Genomic DNA, 23608 nt, shown 5'->3' with positions numbered 1-23608 from the left:
ATTACGTTTTCATCCTTACCTATGCAAGTTTTATAAACTTGGGCTTGTTCAAGTTGGTCCTTGCATATTCACATAATTTCAGTGCTTGTGCAGTGACTAGTTCGAAGTCTTTACATAGGGGTCTGATTTATTTTTTTAATTGGAGTGATTGAGGTCCTGCTTTTTATTAGTGGATGCTTGATTGATTTCTCTCCCTCCCTCAATTATTTTTTCATTGCTTTCTCCACAAGGTCTCAAAAGTGAATTTTAAGTCTGTACAACACAAAAAAGCTTTAAAATCAGTTAAAATGTGCTGATTTTATGTTCAGGAAGCTGAGAACCAGAAACAGCCTGTTGATGTTTTTGTTTTTATTTATCAGGCCATTTTAAAAGGAAGAATAACAACCAGGAGAAAAAGAGCTGGAGAAGATGCTGAGGATGTGGTCTTGTGAAAACATCAGCTATTTAAGCGTAGGTCAGAAGAGAACAAGAGTCCTACAGATCAACAGAACAATCCTGGAGAAACTGCTACCTTTGGTCTCCACCTTCAGTATGCCTTCAAGTCTACAATTCCCATCATCCCTGGTTGCCAACTATGCTGGTGGGATTTGGAAGGCCCCAACATTGACAGGGCACTACAATGGCTTTCTCTGTCAGCAACATGATAGAAGAAAAGCTGCATTGCTGTGGATACTAATGAGCAGGAATGACCTCCAAAGCTTTAATGTGGAGAATTATCATCTTGATTGTGTGCTTGTGTGTTCTGAGCAAAGGTGGTCGAGGGAAACACTTAAATGGGGACAAAGATAATGGTCCAAAACCAAATTAACCAGTTGGGATGAAGAGGTTTTCTGCATTTGCAGAATTTGACAACTGCATGCATGCCTTTTCCCCCTTGCAAGTAACAGCGGCTTAAGATTTCAAGAACTCCTATGCTATTTACCTGTAAGAGATAGCTTGTTGAACACCAATAAAGCATATTATTCTGTAAGTTTTTTTATTCATGCATTAGGACATGATCTGCAGTTGGTATTGACATTGTTAGAGAAAATGGGTATACAGATGACAGAAGATGAGATTACGCAGCTCTACCATGCTCCAACAATGCCTGACAATTTAAAATGGACTTTGAAACAGGGTTTCATCCAACTAGGTTCTGCTCATAGTAGACACATTGAAATTAATGGGCCTAGGTTAGCTATGACCATAATTTTTGGTTGTCTACTCTGAGTAGGAGTAGCTTTGGCTATAACAGAAAAAAACAAAAGGGATTGGCATATGCACAGTATCTGATATCTTGGAATTGTTGATAACGTCAGTTTATCTAGTTTTTTGTGTTTGCCTAATTGAAGTGTGCAGTTTCTTTAGCTTACCGATTGTGGGAAGTAAACTTGAGATTTTGTTCTTTGCACACACCAGTGAGTTGCTGATTATGTGATCACATACCTTACATCCTGTATTGGATCACGTATGGCATTTATATCCCACCCTTTAGCCAAAAATTCAGAGCAAAACTCAGTACCCTCAGGCTCACAAGTTAAAAAGGCTTGACATTTTGAGGAAAGAGGATTGAGATAGCAAGCTCCATCACAAGCTCTTGTATGTTCTTACAATGCAGCTTTATACTGTAATTTTCTGCACCTGCACAGATCTTATTCAAAGTAGACTGCAACTGTAGCTTGCTCTTTGCATCCTTCCCATGTAATTCCTATGCCTATCAAATAACATAGTCTGTAATTATGACAGCAAATTTCTAGAAGTTTAGTGATCAGCTTAACCACTTTTTAATCTCTTCCTCTAAAGAGCTTAAGGTGATACAGTTCTCCCATGTTATTTGTACAACGGTCCTGTGACTAGGCATTTGGTTAGCCAAAGATCACACAGAGTTTGTCCTCTGAAAGAAACCCAGGCCTCTTTGTCCAACATGTTAAGTAATTGCAAGTAGACTTCTATTTTCAGCCAGTCCTAGTGCACTCTGGAATTTGGTTTTGGGTAAATTGCAGGTGATGCTTACTCTACAGTTGTGAAGAAGCTAAAGCTTGAAAATTTTCCAACAGGTTCCAGGTAGCACTAAAAATGGTGTGCAAAACTTAAAAAACAGCACCATGTGACTATTGAAGGTATATTTTTAGTGCGATGTGATTGCTCAGCCTGACCTTTAACTAATCAAACAATCCATCTTTACTGGCCAGTACATGTATTCTGTGCATTGCAAAACTTTGCTTCCTGTAATTAAGTGACTCATGCTGCTGCCCTCCCAAATTACCTGTTCAAACAGCAACTGCAGCAGGCATGGGATAAGCTGAAACTGGAACAGCATCTATTTTGCATGCAAAAGGTCCAAGCTTCAATCACCCACATCTCCAGGTAGGGCAGGGAAAGTAACCTTGGAGAGCTGTTGCCAGTCTGAATGCAAGGTAGATTGACTGTTGGTTTTGACACTAATGCATCTTATGTGAGACAGGAAAGCAAGTACGTACATTCCTATAGTTCACTTTCCCAAATCCCAAGGGCATCCACTGAAGAGTCGCAATACAGAGGGTTTTTTGGTGGGGTTTGTTTGTTTCCTGGTTTTAAGGTTTATGTGGGAACTTCTCTAAGCCCCTTTGTAAGTCCCTCCCTTGCTGGAAGAAAGCCCTTGGCAAAATGAGTGGATGATTGACCAGACAGTGATTACTATGTTGGGTCCAGATGGACTCCCATCAGCCCCAGGTAGCATGGCCAAGAGAAAAGGGGCAGATTCCCCACCCTGTTGGGGAATCCTTCCTCCATGGCACCTGTGTTCACTCCAGCTAAATTTCTCTTCAGGGATAATTGGACTTACAGGCTTGTGTACAATGTTATATACCTTTAGAACACATTTGAAGCACTTTCTTTCCCTCTTAAGAATTCTGGGCACTGTTGTTTGGGAATTGTAGCTCTGTGAGGGGCTCTCACAGGGTTGTTTTGAGCATAAAATGGAAATTGGGTGAGCCTTTAGCTTCTTTGAAGATAGGCAGGATATAGTAGTAAAAGCAATATTTTTATTTTTGGTAAAAATACTACCAATAAAAGTAATTATCAGAGTTTTGTTGCGCTCCGGCCCACCTTGAAAGACACGCAGCCTAACCTGAGGCACATTGACGCTCAAGCAAGTCCCCCCCGTGTCTATTTGGGCTTATTCCCAAGTAAACGTGTGCAGGACTGCAACTATACAGCCAAATTCTAGATCATGGGTAGGCAAACTAGGGCCCTGGGGGCCAGATGTGGCCCAATTGCCTTCTAAATCTGGCCTGCCGATGGTCTGGGACTCAGCGTGTTTTTACATGAGTAGAATGTGTCCTTTTATTTAAAATGCATCTCTGGATTATTTGTGGGGCATAGGAATTCGTTCATAATTTTTTTCAAAATATAGTCCGGTCCCCCACAAGGTCTGAGGGACGGGACTGGCCCCCTGCTAAAAAAGTTTGCTGACCCCTGTCTAGGTACTCTGTAGTGTTCACTTACTCCTCCAGCTAAGTGTAACTAGGATCGTGGCCTGAAAAAGAACCCACTTTATTAAGATCATTCCATGCGTACGTGTATTCAGGCTTCAGCCAAATGATCCGTGATCTACCCTCTGAAGCAGCGTCCGGGCTTTACCTCTCCTATTTAACCTCAGTCTTGTTCGAATGGTTGGGGGATGGGATCTCCTTTCCCTTCTTTCCAGCGGCCGATAGTTGGCGCTCCAGAGTAAATTTTCTCTGTTCCTCCTTTCTTGCCAGCCAATGGTATCTGCGCCGGGGCGTCTCAGTGCGCATGCTCGAACGGATAAGGACGCCAGGGGAGGGAGGGAGGGGGCAAGGCAGAGGGAGTGCTTGTGGGGAAGAAGAACAGAAGACTTGTCGGACTTGGGAGTGGGGAAGCGAATATAAGGCAAGTAAGGAGGTGAGTGAGTCTGCCACCGCCGACAGCAGCAGCATGGCGGAACGGGGGTTGCCCAGGACGGTCGGTTGCGGTGGGGTGAGAAAGAGAGAACCAGCCCGGGTTTGGTGCGCTTCGCCCCCTTTGAATCTCGTCTTAAGTTCTGGAAGGGCCCGACCGGCCTCGTCCCCACGTGGCTTGAGAGCGGCGTGGCTGGTGTCTGAACGTTCTACGGATGGAACGCGAAGTTGCAGGCTCGCGTTCCAAAGCCGGGTGGCGAGTGCGCGCGCTCCCTCCTGGGAGAAGGAGAAAGTCGGAGGTTCTCTCTCCCTCCCTCTCTCCTCGGGCGGCTTGCAACAGCGGGAAAGGAAGGGAGCGTCAGCGCGGGAAATTCAAATCCAGGCAGCTTCCTTGAGAGTTGCGGGAAAGGGAAATAGAGTGGTACCTCGGGTTAAGTGCTTAATTCGTTCCGGAGGTCCGTACTTAACCTGAAACTGTTCTTAGCCTGAAGCACCACTTTAGCTAATGGGGCCTCCTGCTGCTGCCGCGCCGCCGGAGCACGATTTCTGTTCTCATCCTGAAGCAAAGTTCTTAACCTGAAGCACTATTTCTGGGTTAGCGGAGTCTGTAACCAGAAACGTATGTAACCCGAGGTACCACTGTAGAAGGGGAGTTGGCGTGGGGGAGGGTTGGGGGCACGGCAGTAGAACGTGATAGAGGAGCGTAAAATGATCCGCGGGTGGAGAAAGCGGGCAGAGGTGTTTTTCTCCCTGGTAGTACTGGGACCAGAGGCCATCCCATAAACAGGAAGGTGGGTGCGTGGGTGGGAGATTAGGCACAGCTGGATTTCTTGCACTGGCATCTGGTGGTGGAACTGAGTAGTTGAATCTGGCCCGAAGGCTCTTTCTTCACGTGTCATGTGTCAGTCAGAAGAAATAATACTCAGACTGCATTCACCCAGTTCCCAGGTACATTTTACTTTTCCTTCTCAAATATATCTTACAGTTCCTTCTTTTTTGACCTAGTAAGTCCAGGGAGCCTTCTCACAAACACAACCTAACATTGTTTGAACAACAGGACGCTTCACTGATACATTTTAGTAGTTGCAATATAATGATAATGTTTTACATTTATTTTCTAGTTTATAAGTCACTTTTTCTTCTGTCTCTCTTTTTTAAAAAGTGTATAAGGGTGTTGGGTGTTCAAAGCACTTCACTTCTGCTTTCTCTGTAACCCTCTCAACAACCCTGTTAGGTAGACCAGTATTGATTTCCCTGTTTTGTAGTCCAGGGATCTGTGGCTGAGAGGGATTAGCGAGGTATCTGGGTCTCTTTGGTTGCTGCAGAGAGAGAAAAAATGAACTGTGCGTGTGTGTCTTTTCTGTTCTGGAGCTTGGCTTCTTAGCTGCCTTTTGCCTTTCAGCACAACTGGTTTATTTTGCAGTCAGGGCTCATCTTTGTTTCCAGACAGCTTCTCATGCCCTCAGCTGTGCAACAGGTGGAACTATTGAACAGGTGTGGTGTTCACTGGCAGAGAAGTGGAATGCAGTTGTGCAAGGTCCCTTCAAACCCTACATTTCTGTGATTCTAATGGCTGTGTGAGCATTTACTGCAGGGTTGTTGTTGTTGTGTGTGTGTTTTTTTAAAAAAAATATAGTGACAAGCCACCCAGCTGTCCTCTGCATGCCTCTTGATATTCCCTTTGCAGAACTACAGTTCCCAAGAGTTCACCGGGAAGAGGCATTTATTGTTAAACCACTAAGAATTGTAGGTCTGTATGTGTGTGGTGGGTGGTGTAAACCACTGAGCCTAGGACTTGCTGATCGGAAGGTTGGCGGTTCGAATCCCTGTGACGGGGTGAGCTCCCGTTGCTCAGTCCCTGCTCCTGCCAACCTAGCAGTTTGAAAGCACGTCAAAGTGCAAGTAGATAAATAGGTACTGTTCTGGCGGGAAGGTAAACGGCGTTTCCGTGCACTGCTCTGGTTTTGCCAGAAGTGGCTTAGTCATGCTGGCCACATGACCCGGAAAAACTGTCTGCGGACAAACGTCGGCTCCCTCGGCCAGTAAAGCGAGATGAGCGCCACAACCCCAGAGTCGTTTGCGACTGGACTTAACTGTCAGGGGTCCTTTACCTTTTTATATGTGTGTTTGTATGTCCTAACAGCTCTCAGCACCCATAACGGACTGCAGTTCCCAGGATTCTTTGGGGGGAAACCGTGGCTGTTTAAAGTGGTATGATACTGCTTTAAATGTTTAGTGCACATGGACAATCAGATATGGTACAAGACAGCTTCCAGTCCATAGCAATTGTCATGGATCTTTTAGCTGAGATTCCTGCATTGCAGGGGGTTGGACTAGATGACCCTTGGGGTCCCTTCCAACTCTACAATTCTATGATGAGTAAGTGCCCAGCTTTTGTTCTCATGTTCTGCTTATAGGCTTTCCATTGGCATCTGGTTGGCCCCTTAGGGCAGCCTTTCTCAACTTGTGGGTCCCCAGATGTTGTTGAATTACAACTCCCATCACCCCTACCTAGCAAGGCCAGAGCTCAGGGATGATGGGAGTTGTAGTCCATCAATATCTGGGGACTCACAGTTTTCCTTAGGTGAACAGGAGGTTGGAATACATAGACCTTTGATCTGATCTCAGGGGGGTCTTACTATGGCCAGTTAAGAATCATAGTTTAGTAGTAATGTACATGCTTTGTATGTTAAAGATCCCATATTCAGTCTTTGGTATCCATAGTTAAAAGGACCAGGTAGTACTAAATGATGGAAAATACAACTTGAGACCCTGCTGCCAGTCAAAGTCTTTATACCTAGTTTCACTAGCTGTGTCTATTCCTATTGTTATTGCTATTTATTACTTTTTCCATGCTGATTAACAGCATCAGTGCACCCTGGAGAATGGGCCAGCTTTTTGAGATCTTTCCCCCATTCTTTGAAGACTGTACACACTTCCTCACTTGTGTAGAAACATACAAAATTACACCCCAAAAGGCTAAAAAGGCAGCAGGGTATAGTCCTGTCTCAATGGAACCTTCCAGCTATTCTCTTTATATGCAATATTGTACTGGGAAGGGATTTAGAAGGCGCATCATACCAGGGAAATACATGCACAATACTGTACAGATGCAAACTGATTTATTAGTCGTTGGCCATTTCCCAGGGTGTTTTTGGGAATTGTAGTTTTGTGAGACTAGGAGCTAGGAATCCCAAATAAAGAATTCTCAGCAGTGGTATGAGTTTCCTGGAAAATTTTGAATTGGAAAGTTTTCTGGAAATGTCTCCTGTGCAAATTAACCTAATTTGCATTGGAACATTTTCAGTTTGCATTGTATTTATTTGTGATGCCTCTAGTGTGATAGCATGTTTATTTTACTTGTATTTAGTAAGCAAAGCTAAAAACATTGAAACGGGGAAGCTTGCCTAGTCACTGTGCCTGCATTTGATATCCACTCATTGGTACTAATGAGCTTATGAAATGGGAAATTTCCCACGGAAAAATAAAGCACTGGAGAAATTCCTGCCCTGCGTTGTGGATTCTCACCAGTTCACAAGACGGCATTTCTCTGTGTTCTTTGGGGGCAGTCAGAGAAATTAAAGTGGCATAAAACTGCCTAAAATAGATTTGACCAAAGCCAAACATGAATCTAGTTTGTTTTCATGGTGCTAAAATAACCGTACCAGATTATGTGACATCTACTCTCCTGCAGAAATTGCGTTGAGGAATCTGTGTCCTTGATGTCCTGTGACACTTAGATTTATTGCAATGAATTACACACTTTTTAGAAAAAACAAGTTTTGGCATGACTGCTGAAGCCAAAGAGGCACATTCCCATTGCAGCCAATAACAAGTCTTCAACATTGCATTACTGTTAAATTAAACAAGCGTATTCCAAAAGTTGTGCAAAGTGGCATGAGTTGCATAACTCGCTGAGTGCAGAATCTGGGTTGGTGGTGGGGCAGGGGGCTTGGCATTAATACCAGTGAAGTTAATTTCCTGCATTGTGCAAAGTACGTCAAGTAAAATTCTTCTTTGCCAGAGCTGGCCTTTGTTCCCCTAATCCAGTTATTCACACATTACCCCTGTTCATTGGAGCTGGAAAAGTGTTCATTTAAGCATCTCCCAAAGTCAACCATGTATGATGCCTCGAAGCGTTTTCTGATCCTTCTTGTGTCCTTTTTTTTAAAAAATGGCAATTTCCCCCTCACATCTTTTCTGATGCTGTGCTTTTCCAGGCCAAACCATGAGAGGATGGAACAGGTGGCCCTGGGGGCCAGTGAGGCACTGTGTGTATAATGATAATGATACCCCCCCTCCAAATTTCTTTAGCCAGGCACCATGGCAAATGGCCTTGGGGAGATGTGGAACAATGGAGGGCTTTGACTTTTGAATTTGCTTTGGTTAGGCTCTGAAAGTTTGGCAGCCAAAACATTTTCATCGCTATTGAGGGACAGGTTCTCCCTTTCTGCATTGGCATCATCTTCCTGGTCTCATCCAACACTTCTCTTCTTACTTAAGGATCCTATTTACCCTCTTGCTGCAGCTGTAGAACATAAGGCAGGGATGGAGAACTTGTGGGCCCCAGATGTGGCCGGACTCAAACTCCCATCCTTCTTTATCATTGGCCACACTGAATGGGGGTCCAACAACATTTGGAAGGCCCAGGTTCCCTTTCTGTGATCTGCCCTTCCCTCCGGTAGCCAAATATATTTGGGGGTGGGGATTCAAAACACTTCAAGATGCCTCCTACAAACTTTCTTGGGACACATAACATATTGCTGAATATTTGTAGATGGACAGAGCAGTCTTCTATGGAAACAGAAAGGCAGATGTTTTCATCAGAGATTCACAGCTCTAGGAGCATTATGAAACACAAGGGCAGGGATCATACAAATAGAGCACAAAAACCACTGTACCTAAAAAAAGGGAGTATTTGTTTTCAGTTCAGAAAATGGCTTCAGGTGTTCCATTAAACTCACAGCTTCCCAGTTAAAATATAAGAAGCACTGTACTAAAATAATTACCCGTGAAAGAGAACTCAAGAATGCTCCAGCGAAGTAATCCTGCTCTGTGTTTTGGACCATGGCAGCCTTTCATGTTTTGACTGGGGATTTCTTCCACTTCTCCCTCCCTAACAGCACTAAAGAAACATGCCAAGAAAACGGGTGCTGGAAAAAGATGACGCTGTCAAAGTGAAGCGAACTAAAGGTGAGGTTGCGTTCCGTTTGTCATTTAATTTGTATACTGCAATTCTATATCTCTTTACACAAGGTGGCTTGCAAGCCATAGACACAACAAAATATATGAGGATCACACAGTCTATGACAATTGGATGCAAAGCGAATCATAGAAATGTAAAGTTGGAAGAGACCCTGAGGCTCATTAGTCCAACCCCTTGCAATGCAGGAATTTCAACAGTGACAGCCCCTGCTTCAAAGTCTCAAAGGAAGGAGAGTCCACAACCTCTCATGGGTGTCTGTTCCACTGTCGAACAGGTCTTAACCGTCAGAAGTTCTTCCTGATGTGTATTCAGAATCTCCTTTCTTGTAACTTGAATCTATTGGGATCTCACCCAATAGTTCATTAAGCTTTTTGAAATAAGTCATAATAATAATAAATGACTACAGGCCACTCCCCATTTACTCATGTTCTGTTTGTGTGTGGTGCCGGGCACCCAGAAATGGTACCTGGAAAGGGGGAGCACCTGGTCAACCAAGCACGAGCCAGAGGGACGGTGGGGCTTGGTTGACCAGCTCACTAAGCATCCGGTTTGCGAGGAGACCCTCCCAGGAGCCTGAAGACGGCATCCTCTTTGGGCTCTGGGGAGGGTCTTTGCGCGAGCAGGAGGATCAGCAGGGCTTCCACATCTGATGCACAGGGAAGTGGCTGATGTTGCTGCGCTACCTCGCATGTCAGCTGTTAAGTTGGGAAGCTAAGGAGTCCCACAAAGCTCCTCTGCCCCTCTGGTTTGGGAGGAGATCCTCACCAGAGTCTGAAGAGAACCTTTTCGGACTCTAGTATGGGTCTGTTCCCAACCTGGGGGGCTCTCCAGGGTGCTTGGCATTTTTCTGCAATTATGTGCATGGGTGCCTGGAGCGTAAAGGGGGAGTCCCCTGTCTTGGCCTGTCCACGCCAATCTGCTGAGAGCCTTCTCTGCCACCCACCCACTTTGTACCCTTGGAGGCTGCTGTGGGTTGCAACTGCTGTCATGTGCAATTCTTGTTCCTTCAAAGCTCACAAAAGCCTGTAACTGATGTGGAATAGCCATGTTTGTTTAAGGCCCCATCAGCACCATGACGTGGTATGATGCACTCATGCCTTCCCTGAAGGAATCCTGGGAAATGAGGTTTGCTAAGGGTGCTCTTAGTTGTCTGTTGTCCTCTAGATGTTGGCTGCAGCTCCCAGCAGCTCTGGCTATTTACCATACTGGCTGGGGTTGGATGGGAGTTGGAGCCCAATGTCAGGAGGGACTACGCTGGCTAGTCTCAGAACGGTTGGGTCCTGAGCCGAGAGCTTCCTGAATGGATTTGGGTGGTCATGTGATACTTCTTCTCTTGCCCCTGCCCCGTGTATTCCATTTCTGACTCCTCACGGTTCCTCTCCAGTCAGCCATCAGTCGCACCAGACGGAGCCCGGACTGGTTCTGACCTTGGGGCAGGGCGACCTTGGGCAATTGGGCCTCGGACCGGACGTCTTGGCGCGGAAGAGGCCTGCCCTGCTGCAGCTCCCCGAGAAGATCATCCAGGCTGAAGCGGGAGGGGTTCACACGGTGTGCCTCAGTGAAACAGGCCAAGTGAGTCTCGTTCTGCCTTCGCCACCTGCGTCCTAACCATTTGCATTCCTTTAGTAGTGCTTGCAAACCCCCAAAGCATTGTAGTGGGGGAAACCTCAGGCCCAGAGGCCAAAAAAGACCCTCTATGCCTCTGTCTGGCCCTTGTGAAACTCTTTAGGCCATGCCCCTTCCCCACACCCCTTATTTGTCTCTTCCTTGCACCCCAAGTCATTTTGCCTGGCTGTAACTTGATTTTGAACTCAGAAAAATGCCAGGATGGAGGTGTGTGTAGAAACTAGTCTCATGGAGGGTGTGAAGCAAGACCTAGGGAAAGTGTCCGCCTGGGAACAGTCCCAAGGCCTGGAGTGATGCATGTGGTCCCTGGGCCGGAAGTTCCCCACCCCTGTGCCAACGAGACAGGCGGTGGTGATGAAGACATGGTGGCGACCTACTTGTGAGTCCTCCCCCGCCAGCTGAAGACCAGCGGCTCAAGCTGCTTTGCAGATGCAGCAGGGTTCCCTGCTTCTGGTTGAAAGTTGTTCTCCGATTGTCTCAGCCCTCCATCTGAAATAACGGGCCCTTGGATTTCCTCTTGGCTTCCCTTTCCACAGTGTGGCCTTTTTTGACCACAACTGTGTTGGCAGCAAGCACCACAGATGGCTTTAAAATGGGGATAGACATGGGAAGCTGCCTTTTTCTGAGCCAGGCCATTGGTTCCTTTTGCTCAGTATTGTCAACACTGACTGACAGTGGCTTTCCAGGACTGCCTGGAGATGCCTGGGATTGAACCTTGGACCTTCTGAATGCAAGACTGATGCTCTACCACTGAGCTATGGCCCTCCCTATAGTCATGGAGAATGGCTGCTAGTCATGGTAGCTCTGAGTTACCAGTTGCTGGCCTTTAATCTCCTCCATGTGGGTTTTCCAGAGACATCTGCCACTGTGGAAATCAGGATGTGCCTGGACGTGATCTGCCTTTGGTCTGGCCCAGCAAGACGATTTCTTACGTTTCCTTCTGTTTTGCAGATTTACACTTTTGGTTGCAACGACGAGGGTGCCTTGGGGAGGGACACTTCAGAGGAGGGGTCCGACTTTTTGCCGGGACTTGTTGATCTGAAGGAGAAGGTGGTGCAGGTTTCTGCTGGGGACAGCCACACGGCGGCACTGACAGACGACGGGCGTGTCTTCATCTGGGGAGCTTTCCGGGTATGTTGCCTGCCTTGCTTTGGAGGAATAAACGCTTATTCAGCCCCTCTGTTCTGGATTGCTAGCTAAACCTTTCTCTTTGTGCATCTGCCTCTACTCAGGATGAGAATGGAGTCATCGGTTTACTGGCTCCTTTGAAGGGCGGAGAGCAGTTGGAGTCTACCAGTGGCAGTGCTGTTCCTGTGGAGCTGCAGTTGGATGTGCCAGTCGTTAAAATTGCCTCAGGTGAGTCACAGAGGCCTGGTTTGCATATCACACTAAACCATGGTTTTTTTTAACAGGGAGTTGTCCTTCAGGCAGTCAAACAAACCATGACCTATTGCTCCAAAGTTTTTGTTTGCCAACTGTTCTTGCCCTGTGCCTTGGTCGGTGTGGTGAGGTTCAAGTTCATAAGTTTATTGTTCGAGCCAAAGGCCATGACAAACTTGTATGAGGCTATAGTATTATTAAAATAATACAGAACATACATCTATAATATAAAAATTAGTTGAATACTGTATATATATGACTGCCAAGTTCCTGAGCAATAAAACACAATTTCCCTTTTGCATCTCTGACAGCTCCAATTCTAATATTATTTTGCCTTAAAAAAAATCCCTAATTGCCTTAGGCAGAATTTTCCTATCCGCTTTGCATTGACTGTCAAACCAGCTAAGGTGTGTTGATTGTGTGTAGAATGGGGTGAGGTGGTCAAAGAAACTATGCTTAAGGATGTGTGCTGGGTTTGCACATAACACAAAGCCATAGATAAAACAAGTCAAGGTTTGTAAGCCAACAGCAAACCATGACTTCAGACTGAAGTTGGTTGGCAGTAAACAGACCATCGTTAAGTTGCTGGGCAAGGCTCCACATAACACTAAGGCATAGTTATATAAGCCCTGGTTTTGTGTTGTGTGTGAACCGGGTTAGTGAATGATGCACAGCAACCATTTCCCCCTATGCAGACTGGTGTGTTGACTTTCCAGTGTTGAATTTTTATTTCCTGTAAAGCTCCTGTATAGGAGACTGAAGCGGTTATCTCAAGTTGATAGCTTTGGGTGGTAGTAAAGAGGACATTTTCCTTGTTCTCCTGTGTTCCTCCTTGACGTAATTTCCTGTGCGGTCACCCATAGATGGGATGTCAGGTAGCTAATGCATCTGCAGAAGAATGTCCCAATCTGGCTGTTTTTCAGTCTCCCACCCAACCATCAAAACTATGCTTTGGAAACCTAATTGCTTGGTGTGGGATTAAAGAATGGGGTAGTTTTATGCCTCTGCTTTCGCTTCTCAGGGAGCCATCACTTGGCATTAGTGTCCATGGCGGGAGGACTTTACACCTGCGGTTGTGGAGACAACGGCCAACTGGGGCGAGTCCCCCAAGTCTTCACTGCCAGAGGAGGAAGAAAAGGATTGGGTGAGTTTATTGGAATCAGATTCATTCTGTTGCTTTGGAGTGGTCTGAGGGTGGTGGTGACCAGTGGTAAGGGTTTTCTGGAAAATCTTGAATTGGGAAAACTTTATAGATTCCATCCCGATTGGGGAAAAAATCTATGCAATTTAGGGTAAAAATAGAATTGAAAAAATGCCCTGTCGTCCCCCCCCCCAAAAAAAAATTCCCTCTGAGAATTTGCATTGGAAAAATTTCTGATGCCCTCCAGATTTTCCTGGACTCCAACTCCTGTCATCCATGACCACTGGACAAACTGGCTGGAACTGATGGAAGTTGGAGTCCAGCAGCCTCTGTAGGTCACTAGCCTGGCTGCCTCTGCTCTAGAGAGTGATCTAGTTTCGCACATGCATTTCACTTGTATTTCGGAACTCAAGCAAAACAGTTTGACAGTGGCAAGCTTGCCCAATAATACTGCATTTGCATTTTGAATCTGTTCATAGTGGTGAATGAACACGTGGAAAAACAAGGCGCTGGGACATTTCTTGCCCCGCGTCACTGGTGATAATGGAGGGGGGGCATGTTGAGATTGGATTGGGGCAGTGAGAGAGAGTGTTGAAGTAACAGTCATTAACTCTCTGCCAAAAGCTGAGTCCAGCTGGTGAGGAGTCGTCTCCCCCTCTCTCACAATCTCCCCTCCCCCAGTCTCCTAGAATCAGAAGAGGCCTGAAGAGGGTGGAGAAGTTGGCTTCACACAGGCACAGTCTCAGGAGGGGACTTAGGCAGCTGTGGGAAGACAGGGGACCTTCAATCTCAACAACTTCTTCATGTGGGCAAGACCTGCCAGAGATGAGTTGCTGTGCTCATTTGGCCTGACACTCCTGTTTTTGCCAATAAAGAGTTACCGTATTTTTCCATGTATGAGACGCCCTCGTGTATAAGACAACCCCTATTTTTTTAACCAAAATTAAGTTGTTTAGCTTTTTTGGGGGGTGGGGAAGCTCGCCAATCGCTCACCTTCCTGCCCGACACTGCCAATCGCTTGCCACAGCCACTGCCGATCGCACACCTTGCTGCAGCCGCCAATTGTCTGCCCGCTCGCTGCTACCAACAGCCCACCCGGCCACTTGCCGCAGCCGCCAGTCACCCGCCCATTCGCCGCTGCCAATCTCCTGCTTGCCGCTGCCATTAACCGCACGTCCCCCCTCTTCATTCACTGTCCATGTATAAGACAACACCCAATTTTTGCCTTTTTTTTAAAGCAAAAAGCATAGGTTTATAAACGAAAAAATACGGTAACTCCAACTTACTCGGTGTCTTTTACTGCTGGCATGCTCCTGTCACAGGCTTGGAAAGAGTCTTTGGGGCCAAGCTTTGATCTACTTCCCTGCCCCAGTTTCCCCACACCTGCTATACAGGGATGGCTTTAAAGGGAGGGGGCCCAGGCAGGAGACCTTTGAGATTTCCCATAAGGGAGCCTACATTATATTCCAGAAGGAAGGCTGGGCCACCCAGGGCATCTTTGTGCTGGGTGGCTTCTTCTTTCTTTCTACCACCCCCCCCCCAATTCCTCCTAAACATTCCTCCTCCCGCCACTTCTCTTCCAGAACGGCTGCTGCTCCCACAAGCTGTCGCTATCAAGCAGAGAGGCTGCAAGACCAAGGGGCAGATCCGGGACGTCTTCTGCGGTTCTTACTCCACCATCGCCATCACCCAGGAGGGCCATGTCATTGGGTTCGGCCTCTCCAATTACTTCCAGCTGGGTGAGTTGGCCACCTGTGTGCTGCCGTCCAAGCTCTGAAGGAGCCAAGTGGATTTGGTGGGGGCTGTTTTTCGAGGGTCTTCCAAAATGTGCCAAATTTGCGGGAGGGAAGGTGGGGTCGGCTTGGTTGCCCCTCTTTTGCCAAGGGAAAAGGGAGCAGCTCCCAGCACCTGGATTGCACTACAGAGGAAGAACATGCAGCAACCTTTCCCAGAATCAGTGTCCTCAATGGCAGATGCGGTGATGGCTGGTGCCCCTTGGGTGGGAAACAGTGTGACCAGCACACAGCTGGTGGAGGTCAATGGCGCCCTGTCCTGTGTACCTTAATGGATCAGCCTCCGCTGCGTAGATCTGTATCCTGCAGGCCCTGTAGGGCTTTCCCCTTCTTCCTGTACTGTTTGCCCATTGCTGCTGAAGCAAATTTTTATTTTGCTGTAGCCAAATTTGCTACTGCCCCCGTGGCCATTGCAGTTGCGCCCCCTGCCCTTCAGCCTGCCAAACAGGTGGTTGGTGGAAACGACATCTCTCTTTGCTGGGGTTTGCCTTTTCCTCCACCTGAGCAGAAAAAACACTTTGAAAATGAAGATTCCCCTTACTGTGTGAGTACAGATATCTCCCTCCCTCCCTCCCTTTCATAACCTGGAGAAAACAGTAACGCCATGAAACACCTTAGCCTTTGAAAAAAAGAAAAGGGGTTTTGTGGTCCCCTCCTTTTTTTTTTTTAAACAGGTGACTCCCAGATTACAAGGGGGTTACGTTCTGTGGATTGCGCTTTAAGCCAAATTTTGTATAGTCAAAACACATTGGGTGCAATGGCGGATATGGATTGCTAAACCTATTTCCCCTGGATGCCTGCTCCCTTTTTAATTAAAAAAAGATCAAACACCAGCCTTTTTGGCCCTTACAGAATGTGTCTGGTTAGATTTTGTTGATTTTATTTATCTTTACATGAGCGATATACAATCCGCTCTCATGATTTTAAAACAGTTTCCTCTTCTCTACATTTAAAGAAAATTCATGTGCAGATTTCCACAGGTTTCCCCATATATCCAGTGGGACTTTCCCCCTGGTTGTTGGACCCATTTCATGAAATAATCGTTTCAGTTCAGTTTCCTACTTGAACAAAAGTGAATACAGTGGTGCCCCGCAAGACGAATGCCTCGCAAGACCAAAAACTCGGTAGACGAAAGAGTTTTCCGTTTTTTGAGTCGTTCCGCAAGACGAATTTCCCTATGGGCTTGCTTCGCAAGATGAAACGTCTTGCGAGTTTGTTTCCTTTTTCTTAAAGCCGCTAAGCCGTTAATAGCCGCTAAGCCGCTAATAGCCGTGCTTCGCAAGACGAAAAAACCGCAAGACGAAGAGACTCGCGGAACGGATTAATTTCGTCTTGTGAGGCACCACTGTAGATTTTTGCTCTGGGGTTTCTGCCTTGAAACTTGCTTTTAACTTCTGAGTATGAAGTGACCAATCCCTTAGTTACAAGATCTTGAACCCTGATTAGATTCTTCTTCCACATTTGGAAACCCATCCTTCCCCCCCTTTAATCCTGTGTAAAGGTCTAAAAATGATGGACTTGGGCCCAAGACGCAATATTGCTTTTCAAAGGGTTTTTCTCTTCCTGCTGCGCTGGAAGAAGGGTCTTGCTTTCTTCAGTCTCAGCTGAGAGAGAGACTTCAAAAGTGTCCATGTGTGCTGCTGCTATAGCCCTTGGAGACAAAAGGTTGCCCACACCAGTCTCAGATCATTCTAGTCTAACTTGGTGGCAACCTCTGTAAGCTTGGGGCTAAGACTATGTCGAAATGTGTTGAGATTTAAACCTCCAAAATGCCAGGTTGAATTTTTCAAGTCCACTTTCTCTCCCATAAGTATACATTACACTTTATTAACTGGCTTGGGTTTTCTTGCTTATCTCCCAGGATCACAAGGAATTGACACCTACTATTCGCCAAAGGTTCTGACAGCGTTCAAGAACTCCACCAGATCCTGGGTTGGGTTCTCAGCTGGGCAACATCATACTGTGTGTCTGGACTCAGAAGGTGAGTGGCTGCTCTTTGATGGGCTGGAGGAGAGGAACATAATACGGGCATGGGGAAATTATGGCCCTCCAGAAGCTGTTGGACTACAGCACCCATCATCCCTGGCCACACTGGCAGGGGATGATGGGAGTTGTAGTCCAACAGCGTTGGGAAGGCTGCAGGCTCCCTCTCCATGACTTCAAAGGAACATAAATGCCTTATACCAAGCGAGACTGTGGGTCCATCTAGCTCAGCAGTGTTTACACTGACTGGCAGTGGCTCTCCGGAGGTTTCAGACAAGCAAGCAAGGCCAGCCTTTCCCAGCCCTTCCTGGGAATGAACTGGGGACCTTCTGCATGTATAACAGTTGCTCTGCCACTGAGCCATGGCCCCAGGGCTGCTTTAGATGATTTGGTGAAATTAGGATTGGATTTCTCAATACAGGACTCTTTTAATGCTATAATCCCCCCCCCCCCAGTCAGAAATATATTCATTTAAGGCTTTCAAACCATCCACACTCAACACAGTCGAGTGGAAAGTACTGTGCTTGCAAAGGCGAAGGATATTTTCCTGTTGCAATACAGTGATAGCTAAGCAACACAATCCACAGGTTAATTCACATCCAGGCAGCCCCCTCCGCATTGTTGTATGGTGCAGCGCAGATAGCTGAGGATCTGTGTGGAACTAGTGTTACCCTGGGTTACAGATGCTTCAGGTTACAGACGCTTCAGGTTACATACTCTACTAACACAGAAATGGTACTTTGGGTTAAGAACTTTGCTTCAGGATGAGAATAGAATAGAATAGAAATTGTGCGGCAGTGGCACGGTGGCAGTGGGAGGCCCCATTAGCTACAGTGGTACCTCAGGTTAAGAACAGTTTCAGGTTAAGAAGGGACCTCCAGAACGAATTACGTTCTTAACCCGAGGTACCACTATATTCATGGAATGTATGAGAGGGAACCAGGCCTTATCACTCCTGTCAGGTTAAGCAACCTCTCTCCAGTGACAAAATTGTAGAGTTGGAAGGGACACCATGGGACATCTAGGCCAACCCCCTGCAATACAGGAATCTCAGCTCAGAGTATCCGTGACAGATGGCCATCCAGCTTCTGCTTAAAAACCTCCAAGGAAGGAGAGACCACCTTCTCCCGAGGGAGACCGTTGAACAGCTCTTCAGACATTCAGAGTGGCCCAAACAGCCTTCATGCTCACGCAGTCTGGGTGATGGTTGGTCCCTTGTTGATCCTAAGCCTGCCTGCGGCGCTCTTCACTGAATCTCTCCTAACAGAGTGACGTCTCTTCTCCCACCTTCCGCAGGAACTGTGTGTAGCCTTGGCAGGGCAGACTACGGCATGTTGGGCCTGGGAGAGGGAGCGTCGGACAAGAACGCCCCAACGGCTGTCCCTGGGCTGCCGAAAGTGTCATCGGTCGCCTGTGGGGAACGGGTTGGCTTTGCGGTTACGGAAGACGGTGAGTTTGAGCCCTGCGCTGGGTTGGCAGGTGCCTAATCTGTGGCGCTGTGGGGAATAGTCTTCAAATAAAAACATCTTGGAGATCCTGTGCCACAGGGAGGTTAGGCTGGCCTCAACCAGAGCCAGGGCTTTTTCAGCTGTGGCCCCGATCTGGTGGAGCGCTCTGTCACAAGAGACCAGGGCCCTGCGGGACTTGACATCTTTCCACAGGGACTGCAAGACAGAGCTGTTCCGCCAGGCCTTTGGCCAGGGCACAGTCTGACCCCCTCCGGTAATCCTCATAGAACTCTAGCCCAATGGTTGCCATTAATTTTATTTTGACTTGATTTTATTTTGACTTGATTTTAGAATGCATTACAATTAATTGATTATGATTTTATGTAAACTGTGTTACTTTTATTGTTGTTGGCTGCTCTGAGCCCGGCTTTGGCTGGGCGGGTTATAAATAAGAATTAATTAATTGTTGAAGCTCTGGAGTGAGTGGTTACTCGTTGGTAGTAACTTGAGTATACAGGTGCAGGGCATTCAGCTATGTTCTACTTAGGGTAAACCCACTGAAATGACTTTGTGTCTTGTGGGGGAGGGGATCCAATGGCAAGGTGAGCAGCTTAGGATGCAGCGGTTCAGCTGATCTTAAGCCCCCAACGCTGGCATCGCTTTCTCATTCTGGCTCAACTGGGATTCAGCAGGCTGAGCCTGAGGCTGGTGCAGGGTCCCCAAAAAGGCATTTTGGATGTTCGGCAGAGGTGGGACCAGAGAGGGGGGTGCTTAGGCTGGATACCACAGGTCGTGGCAGCCTGGCCTAGAACACTTTGGAAGCCTTGTGTTCCCTCTGCCAGGCTGAGGCAGAACAGCTGTTGCCGCCACCCTGTTTAAACAGGGTTTTGATCTGGCCTAAAGTTAATTACAGCAGCTTCTTGCTCATAGGTTTGCCCCAGCCACTCTGGACGGCTTCCACAACACATATAAAAATATAATAAAACGTCAAACATTAAAAACTTCCTGATACAGGGGTGCCTTCAGGTGTCTTCTAAAAGTTGTGTAGCTGTCGGGTGTGGGAAGGAAAACAGGGAAAAGGGAGAATGGAAGTGTCGCGAACCCTGAACAGGGAGCATACCATGTTGCAACATTTTGTTGTAGGTCTCGCTTCTCTGAGAGGAATTTGAAAAGGGTTCTGCAGTCAGCGTGGAAAGATTTGGAACTCTCCCCCCCCCCCCCCGTAAACCCACACAATGGATTCATGTATTCAGAATACTCGTGAAAATGGGAATGTAGGAAGTTGCTATTTATTAGTCCATCTAGCTCTGTATTGCTATCCGAGGCTTTTGTCAGAGATGCTGAGATGCCACAGATTGTCCCTTGGATATTCTGCAGGCAACACATGTGCTCTGCTGAAGAATCACAGAATTGTAGAGTTGGAAGGGACCCCCTGGGTCATCTAGTCCAGCCCCCCGGCAATGCAGGAATCACAGCTAAAGCTGAGACCCAACGAAAGGAATCTCAATTAAAGACTTGCAGGCCTTCCTGACTGGGATCCTTGGTGATGGAGGCTTTGAGCCCCTAAGTTGCTCAGGTCACAACAGTCTGCACTCATGAGGTCTGTTTCTAGTCTGACCCTTGCATTTGGAACGCATCTAGGAACTTGCAGAAGGGCTCTGAGGAGTTTGGATTGCGCTCTTTAAAGGGGAATGAACGAGAGGGAGGCGGGTCCAGAAAGGATCCGTAAAGGAGCTGTGCCACCGTTTTGGCTTTACAGTGGTACCTCAGGTTAAGTACTTAAAGAAGATTCCACCTAAACATTAGGAAGAACTTCCTGACAGTAAGAGCTGTTCGACAGTGGAATTTGCTGCCAAGGAGTGTGGTGGAGTCTCCTACTTTGGAGGTCTTTAAGCAGAGGCTTGACAACCATATGTCAGGAGTGCTCTGATGGTGTTTCCTGCTTGGCAGGGGGTTGGACTCGATGGCCCTTGTGGTCTCTTCCAACTCTATGATTCTATGATTCTATGATTCTAATTCGTTCTTAACCTGAAGCACCACTTTAGCTAATGGGGCCTCCTGCTGCTTCCGCGCCACCAGAGCCCGATTTCTGTTCTCATCCTGAAGCAAAGTTCTTAACCTAAAGCACTATTTCTGATTTAGCAGAGTGTGTAACCTGAAGCGTATGTAACCTGAAGCGTATGTAACCCGAGGTACCACTGTATATAATTTTAGTGCCACGGGGACATAAAAAACCCCTTGAGTTCTAAAAAATTTAAGGATAGCATTTGCAGATCTTTCTCCGGCACACCCATTTGAGTTAATATGAATTTTGTTGGACCCTGATGCCTGGACTGCCATTCCTAAATATTTATACAGTGGTACCTTGGGTTACATACGCTTCAGGTTACAGACTCCGCTAACCCAGAAATAGTACCTCGGGTTAAGAACTTTGCTTCAGGATGAGAACAGAAATCGTGCTCCGGCTGCACGGCAGCAGCAGGAGGCCCCATTAGCTAAAGTGGTGCTTCAGGTTAAGAACAGTTTCAGGTTAAGTACGGACCTCCGGAACGAATTAAGTACTTAACCCGAAGTACCACTGTAGTTCGAGACTTGTTCTAAATTTTGGCCTTGACGTTTCCAGTTTCTGAGCTTTGGTTTTCCCCCAAAGCAAGAATTTTTGGTCTTCTGATAATTTAACTCATGAGGTCTAGAAACTTAAACTGAATATTGCATGCTGTGAATACTATGCAATGGTTATGTGAGAAGCCCTGGCATGCATTGCCCAGCCAGCTTAGGGCACAACTGCTTAGGGCTCTTTTTCATTGCCCTACTTTCCCTGTCTTCTGTAGGCCGAGCTTTTGCCTGGGGCATGGGGTCTAACCTCCAGCTTGCCACTGGGGACGAAGAGGATGCCTGGAGCCCCGTTCAGATGTCTGGCCAGCAGCTGGAGAATCGCAGCGTTCTCTCAGTGACCGGCGGAGGGCAGCACACCGTCCTCCTCGTGAAGGAACGGCAGAGTTGACAAACTGTTCCTGCAGCCCCAGAGAGAACCATCCAGGGGGCAGCACTTTCCTGAGTCTTTGGGACGGGGCTCCTGCGGAAAACTTTCTGATATTTCTCTAGGGAGAAAAATTAGCCAATATAAAATAATTCCCTTAAGATGTTGGTATTTGTTTAAAAAATGGCTTCCCTCACTGCTCTCAAAGCTATTGATAGTCAGGACAAGGTCTTATTTAAAAAAAAATAAAAATAAACAAGACAAGGGATAGCATTTGGCTTTGGAAACACATGGTGCTTTTGTTCCCTCTCCGCTATCTGATTTGACCTGCTTCTGAAATCTGCACAAGTTGTCCTGGTTTCGCCATCAAACCCGGGGCTTTCATCTCCTAGACTCTTCCCTTGCTCGCCACTGCCCCCCAGTTTTTAATGGCTCACCTCAAAAGTTACCATTTTCTCAGTTTTGGCATTCATTCCCTCTTTGGTCCTGGGAGATGGATTAACTTGTACACCCATCAAAGGCAGCCTTACCGAACCTGGTGCCCTCTGAAAGCTATGGACTCCAGCTCCCATCAGCCCCAAACCGGTGTGGTCAGGGATGATGGGAGTTGTAGTCTAGGGACACCTGGCAGGTGGCAGGTTGGTGAAGGCTGTTTTTAAGGGGGGGATTGCCTTTTCTTTAATCTAGGTGTAGTTTCAAGCTTCTGCCGCCACCTTCCTGGCCGAGGCAAGGTGGGCAGTTAGAAGCAGAGATGGTTCTTGAGGGTGACCCTGGTTCCTTATTTATACACGTGGACGTCTTAAAGAGTTCTCTGGCAGCTGCGAACTCCGCTGCGGAGTGACTCGGGAGCACAGGGACGGGGAATGTGCAACCCTCCCAATGTGGTTGGATTCCCAACTCCTATCAGCCCCGGCTGACATGGCCAACAGTCAGGGATGATGGGAGTTGTAGTCCAACATCTGCAGGGTCAGAGGTTAGCCACGCCTGCCACAGCCCCAAAGGACCATTGCCTGTCCTTTCAAGAGCTCCAGAGTCTTTGAGTGCAGCTTCTCCCATCTGGGTGGCTGTGTGACGGTTCAGGGAAGTTGCCTGTGCTCAAATGTTTTCCTGATTCAGAATACTTGAGGTAGAGGCATCGGTTCTATTATTTTGGATATATCCTGTAGACGGCTGCCTTTTTAAAGCTGTGTCTGTAATCCTGGGAGGTTGCAAGGGAGCTGTTGCCCTGACTCTCCATCTTGGTACTCATATTTAGTTTCTACCTGCATCAGCCGCAGGAAGCCTGTATCGCTCCAGGTGCTAGACTCCAACTCCCATCAGCCACAGCCTGTATGGCCAACAGCCAGGGATGATGGGAGTTGGAGTCCAACAACATTGGAGGGCCTCACCCTGTGCTGAGTGTTGGCTCTGCGGGGCAGATGTAGGCTTTGGTAAAGCCAGTGGAGGAAAAATAGCCAGATTGTACCGACGCACGGATCGTGTGTGGTAATCCAACTGGGATAGAAACTTTGTGTGTCAATCTCTTCTGCCCACTTTCTTGCTGTTGTCTCCTTCAACCATGTTTTGAAGATCCTGCCTAGCCCTACGATGGGCTGTGTTTGGGAAAATGCCGAGTTGTCGGCAATATTTGGGCGCCCTGGGTATTTTTATTTTGTTTTTATTTTGTTTTTAGGAAGCAAGGGAAGCAAAAAGTGGCTTTTATTTTTTTGCAGGAGAGATGTGAATCTGTAAAAATTCTAACATTTGAAATAAATTGAGTTTTGATAACTCTTGAGTGTGCATCTTCTGCAGGGCCGTTGATTCTGTTTTTGTCGCCTGCATTTTTATTGCTTATTATACACCATCCCTAGGACCGATTTGAAGTTTAGGGGCGCGCAGCTTGCAAACGCAGCAAGAAATGGGATGCTTACTCAACTCAGCTTCAGAATAGGGTGATTGCCGTATTGAAAATATTAATAAGCTGCCTTTTCAGGTAAGCCTCAAGGCTGTTTTCAGCAGCATGTAAAACATAATTCAAAACCAAAAAGATGCAATAATAATAGTAACCAGAAATAACATTGGAGCGACACTATGTGCAATAAAAAATAATCTAAAAATGGTTGTCCCGTGTAGACAAAAGCAGGGATCAGCCAGCCATGAGATGCTTCCAGCCAAAAATAAAACGAGCTGT

At 46.9% G+C, this 23608-nt stretch overlaps 1 protein-coding gene and 1 long non-coding RNA gene across 3 annotated transcripts in view; both read left to right on the top strand.

Moving 5' to 3' along the window:
* Positions 1 to 23608, top strand: part of LOC309537364 — a 49913-nt gene that overhangs the window by 5614 nt on the left and 20691 nt on the right. Inside the window, exon 5 of the long non-coding RNA XR_014221828.1 lies at positions 360 to 735. This is a non-coding gene — a long non-coding RNA (uncharacterized lncRNA). The remainder of the gene's footprint in view (positions 1 to 359; positions 736 to 23608) is intronic.
* On the top strand, positions 3777 to 23205 carry RCC1 (regulator of chromosome condensation 1). 2 transcript variants are annotated; one of them, XM_082231798.1, is made up of 10 exons: positions 3777 to 3873; positions 9005 to 9074; positions 10472 to 10659; positions 11665 to 11844; positions 11946 to 12069; positions 13115 to 13237; positions 14818 to 14973; positions 16889 to 17008; positions 18307 to 18459; positions 21290 to 23205. In XM_082231798.1, the coding sequence occupies exons 2-10, from the start codon at positions 9017 to 9019 to the stop codon at positions 21460 to 21462; spliced, it is 1275 nt and encodes a 424-aa protein (XP_082087924.1). In that variant the 5' UTR covers positions 3777 to 3873; positions 9005 to 9016; the 3' UTR covers positions 21463 to 23205. The 2 variants fall into 2 exon arrangements, with proteins under 2 accessions (XP_082087924.1, XP_082087925.1); XM_082231799.1 differs by having other exon boundaries at positions 3803 to 3885.

This window comes from Podarcis vaucheri (assembly GCF_965113315.1).
Source record: "Podarcis vaucheri genome assembly, chromosome: 7".
In the NCBI taxonomy this organism is placed as follows: Eukaryota; Metazoa; Chordata; class Lepidosauria; order Squamata; family Lacertidae; genus Podarcis; species Podarcis vaucheri.
Note: the sequence above shows the minus strand (reverse complement) of the source record. Positions and strands in the feature narration are given on the sequence as shown.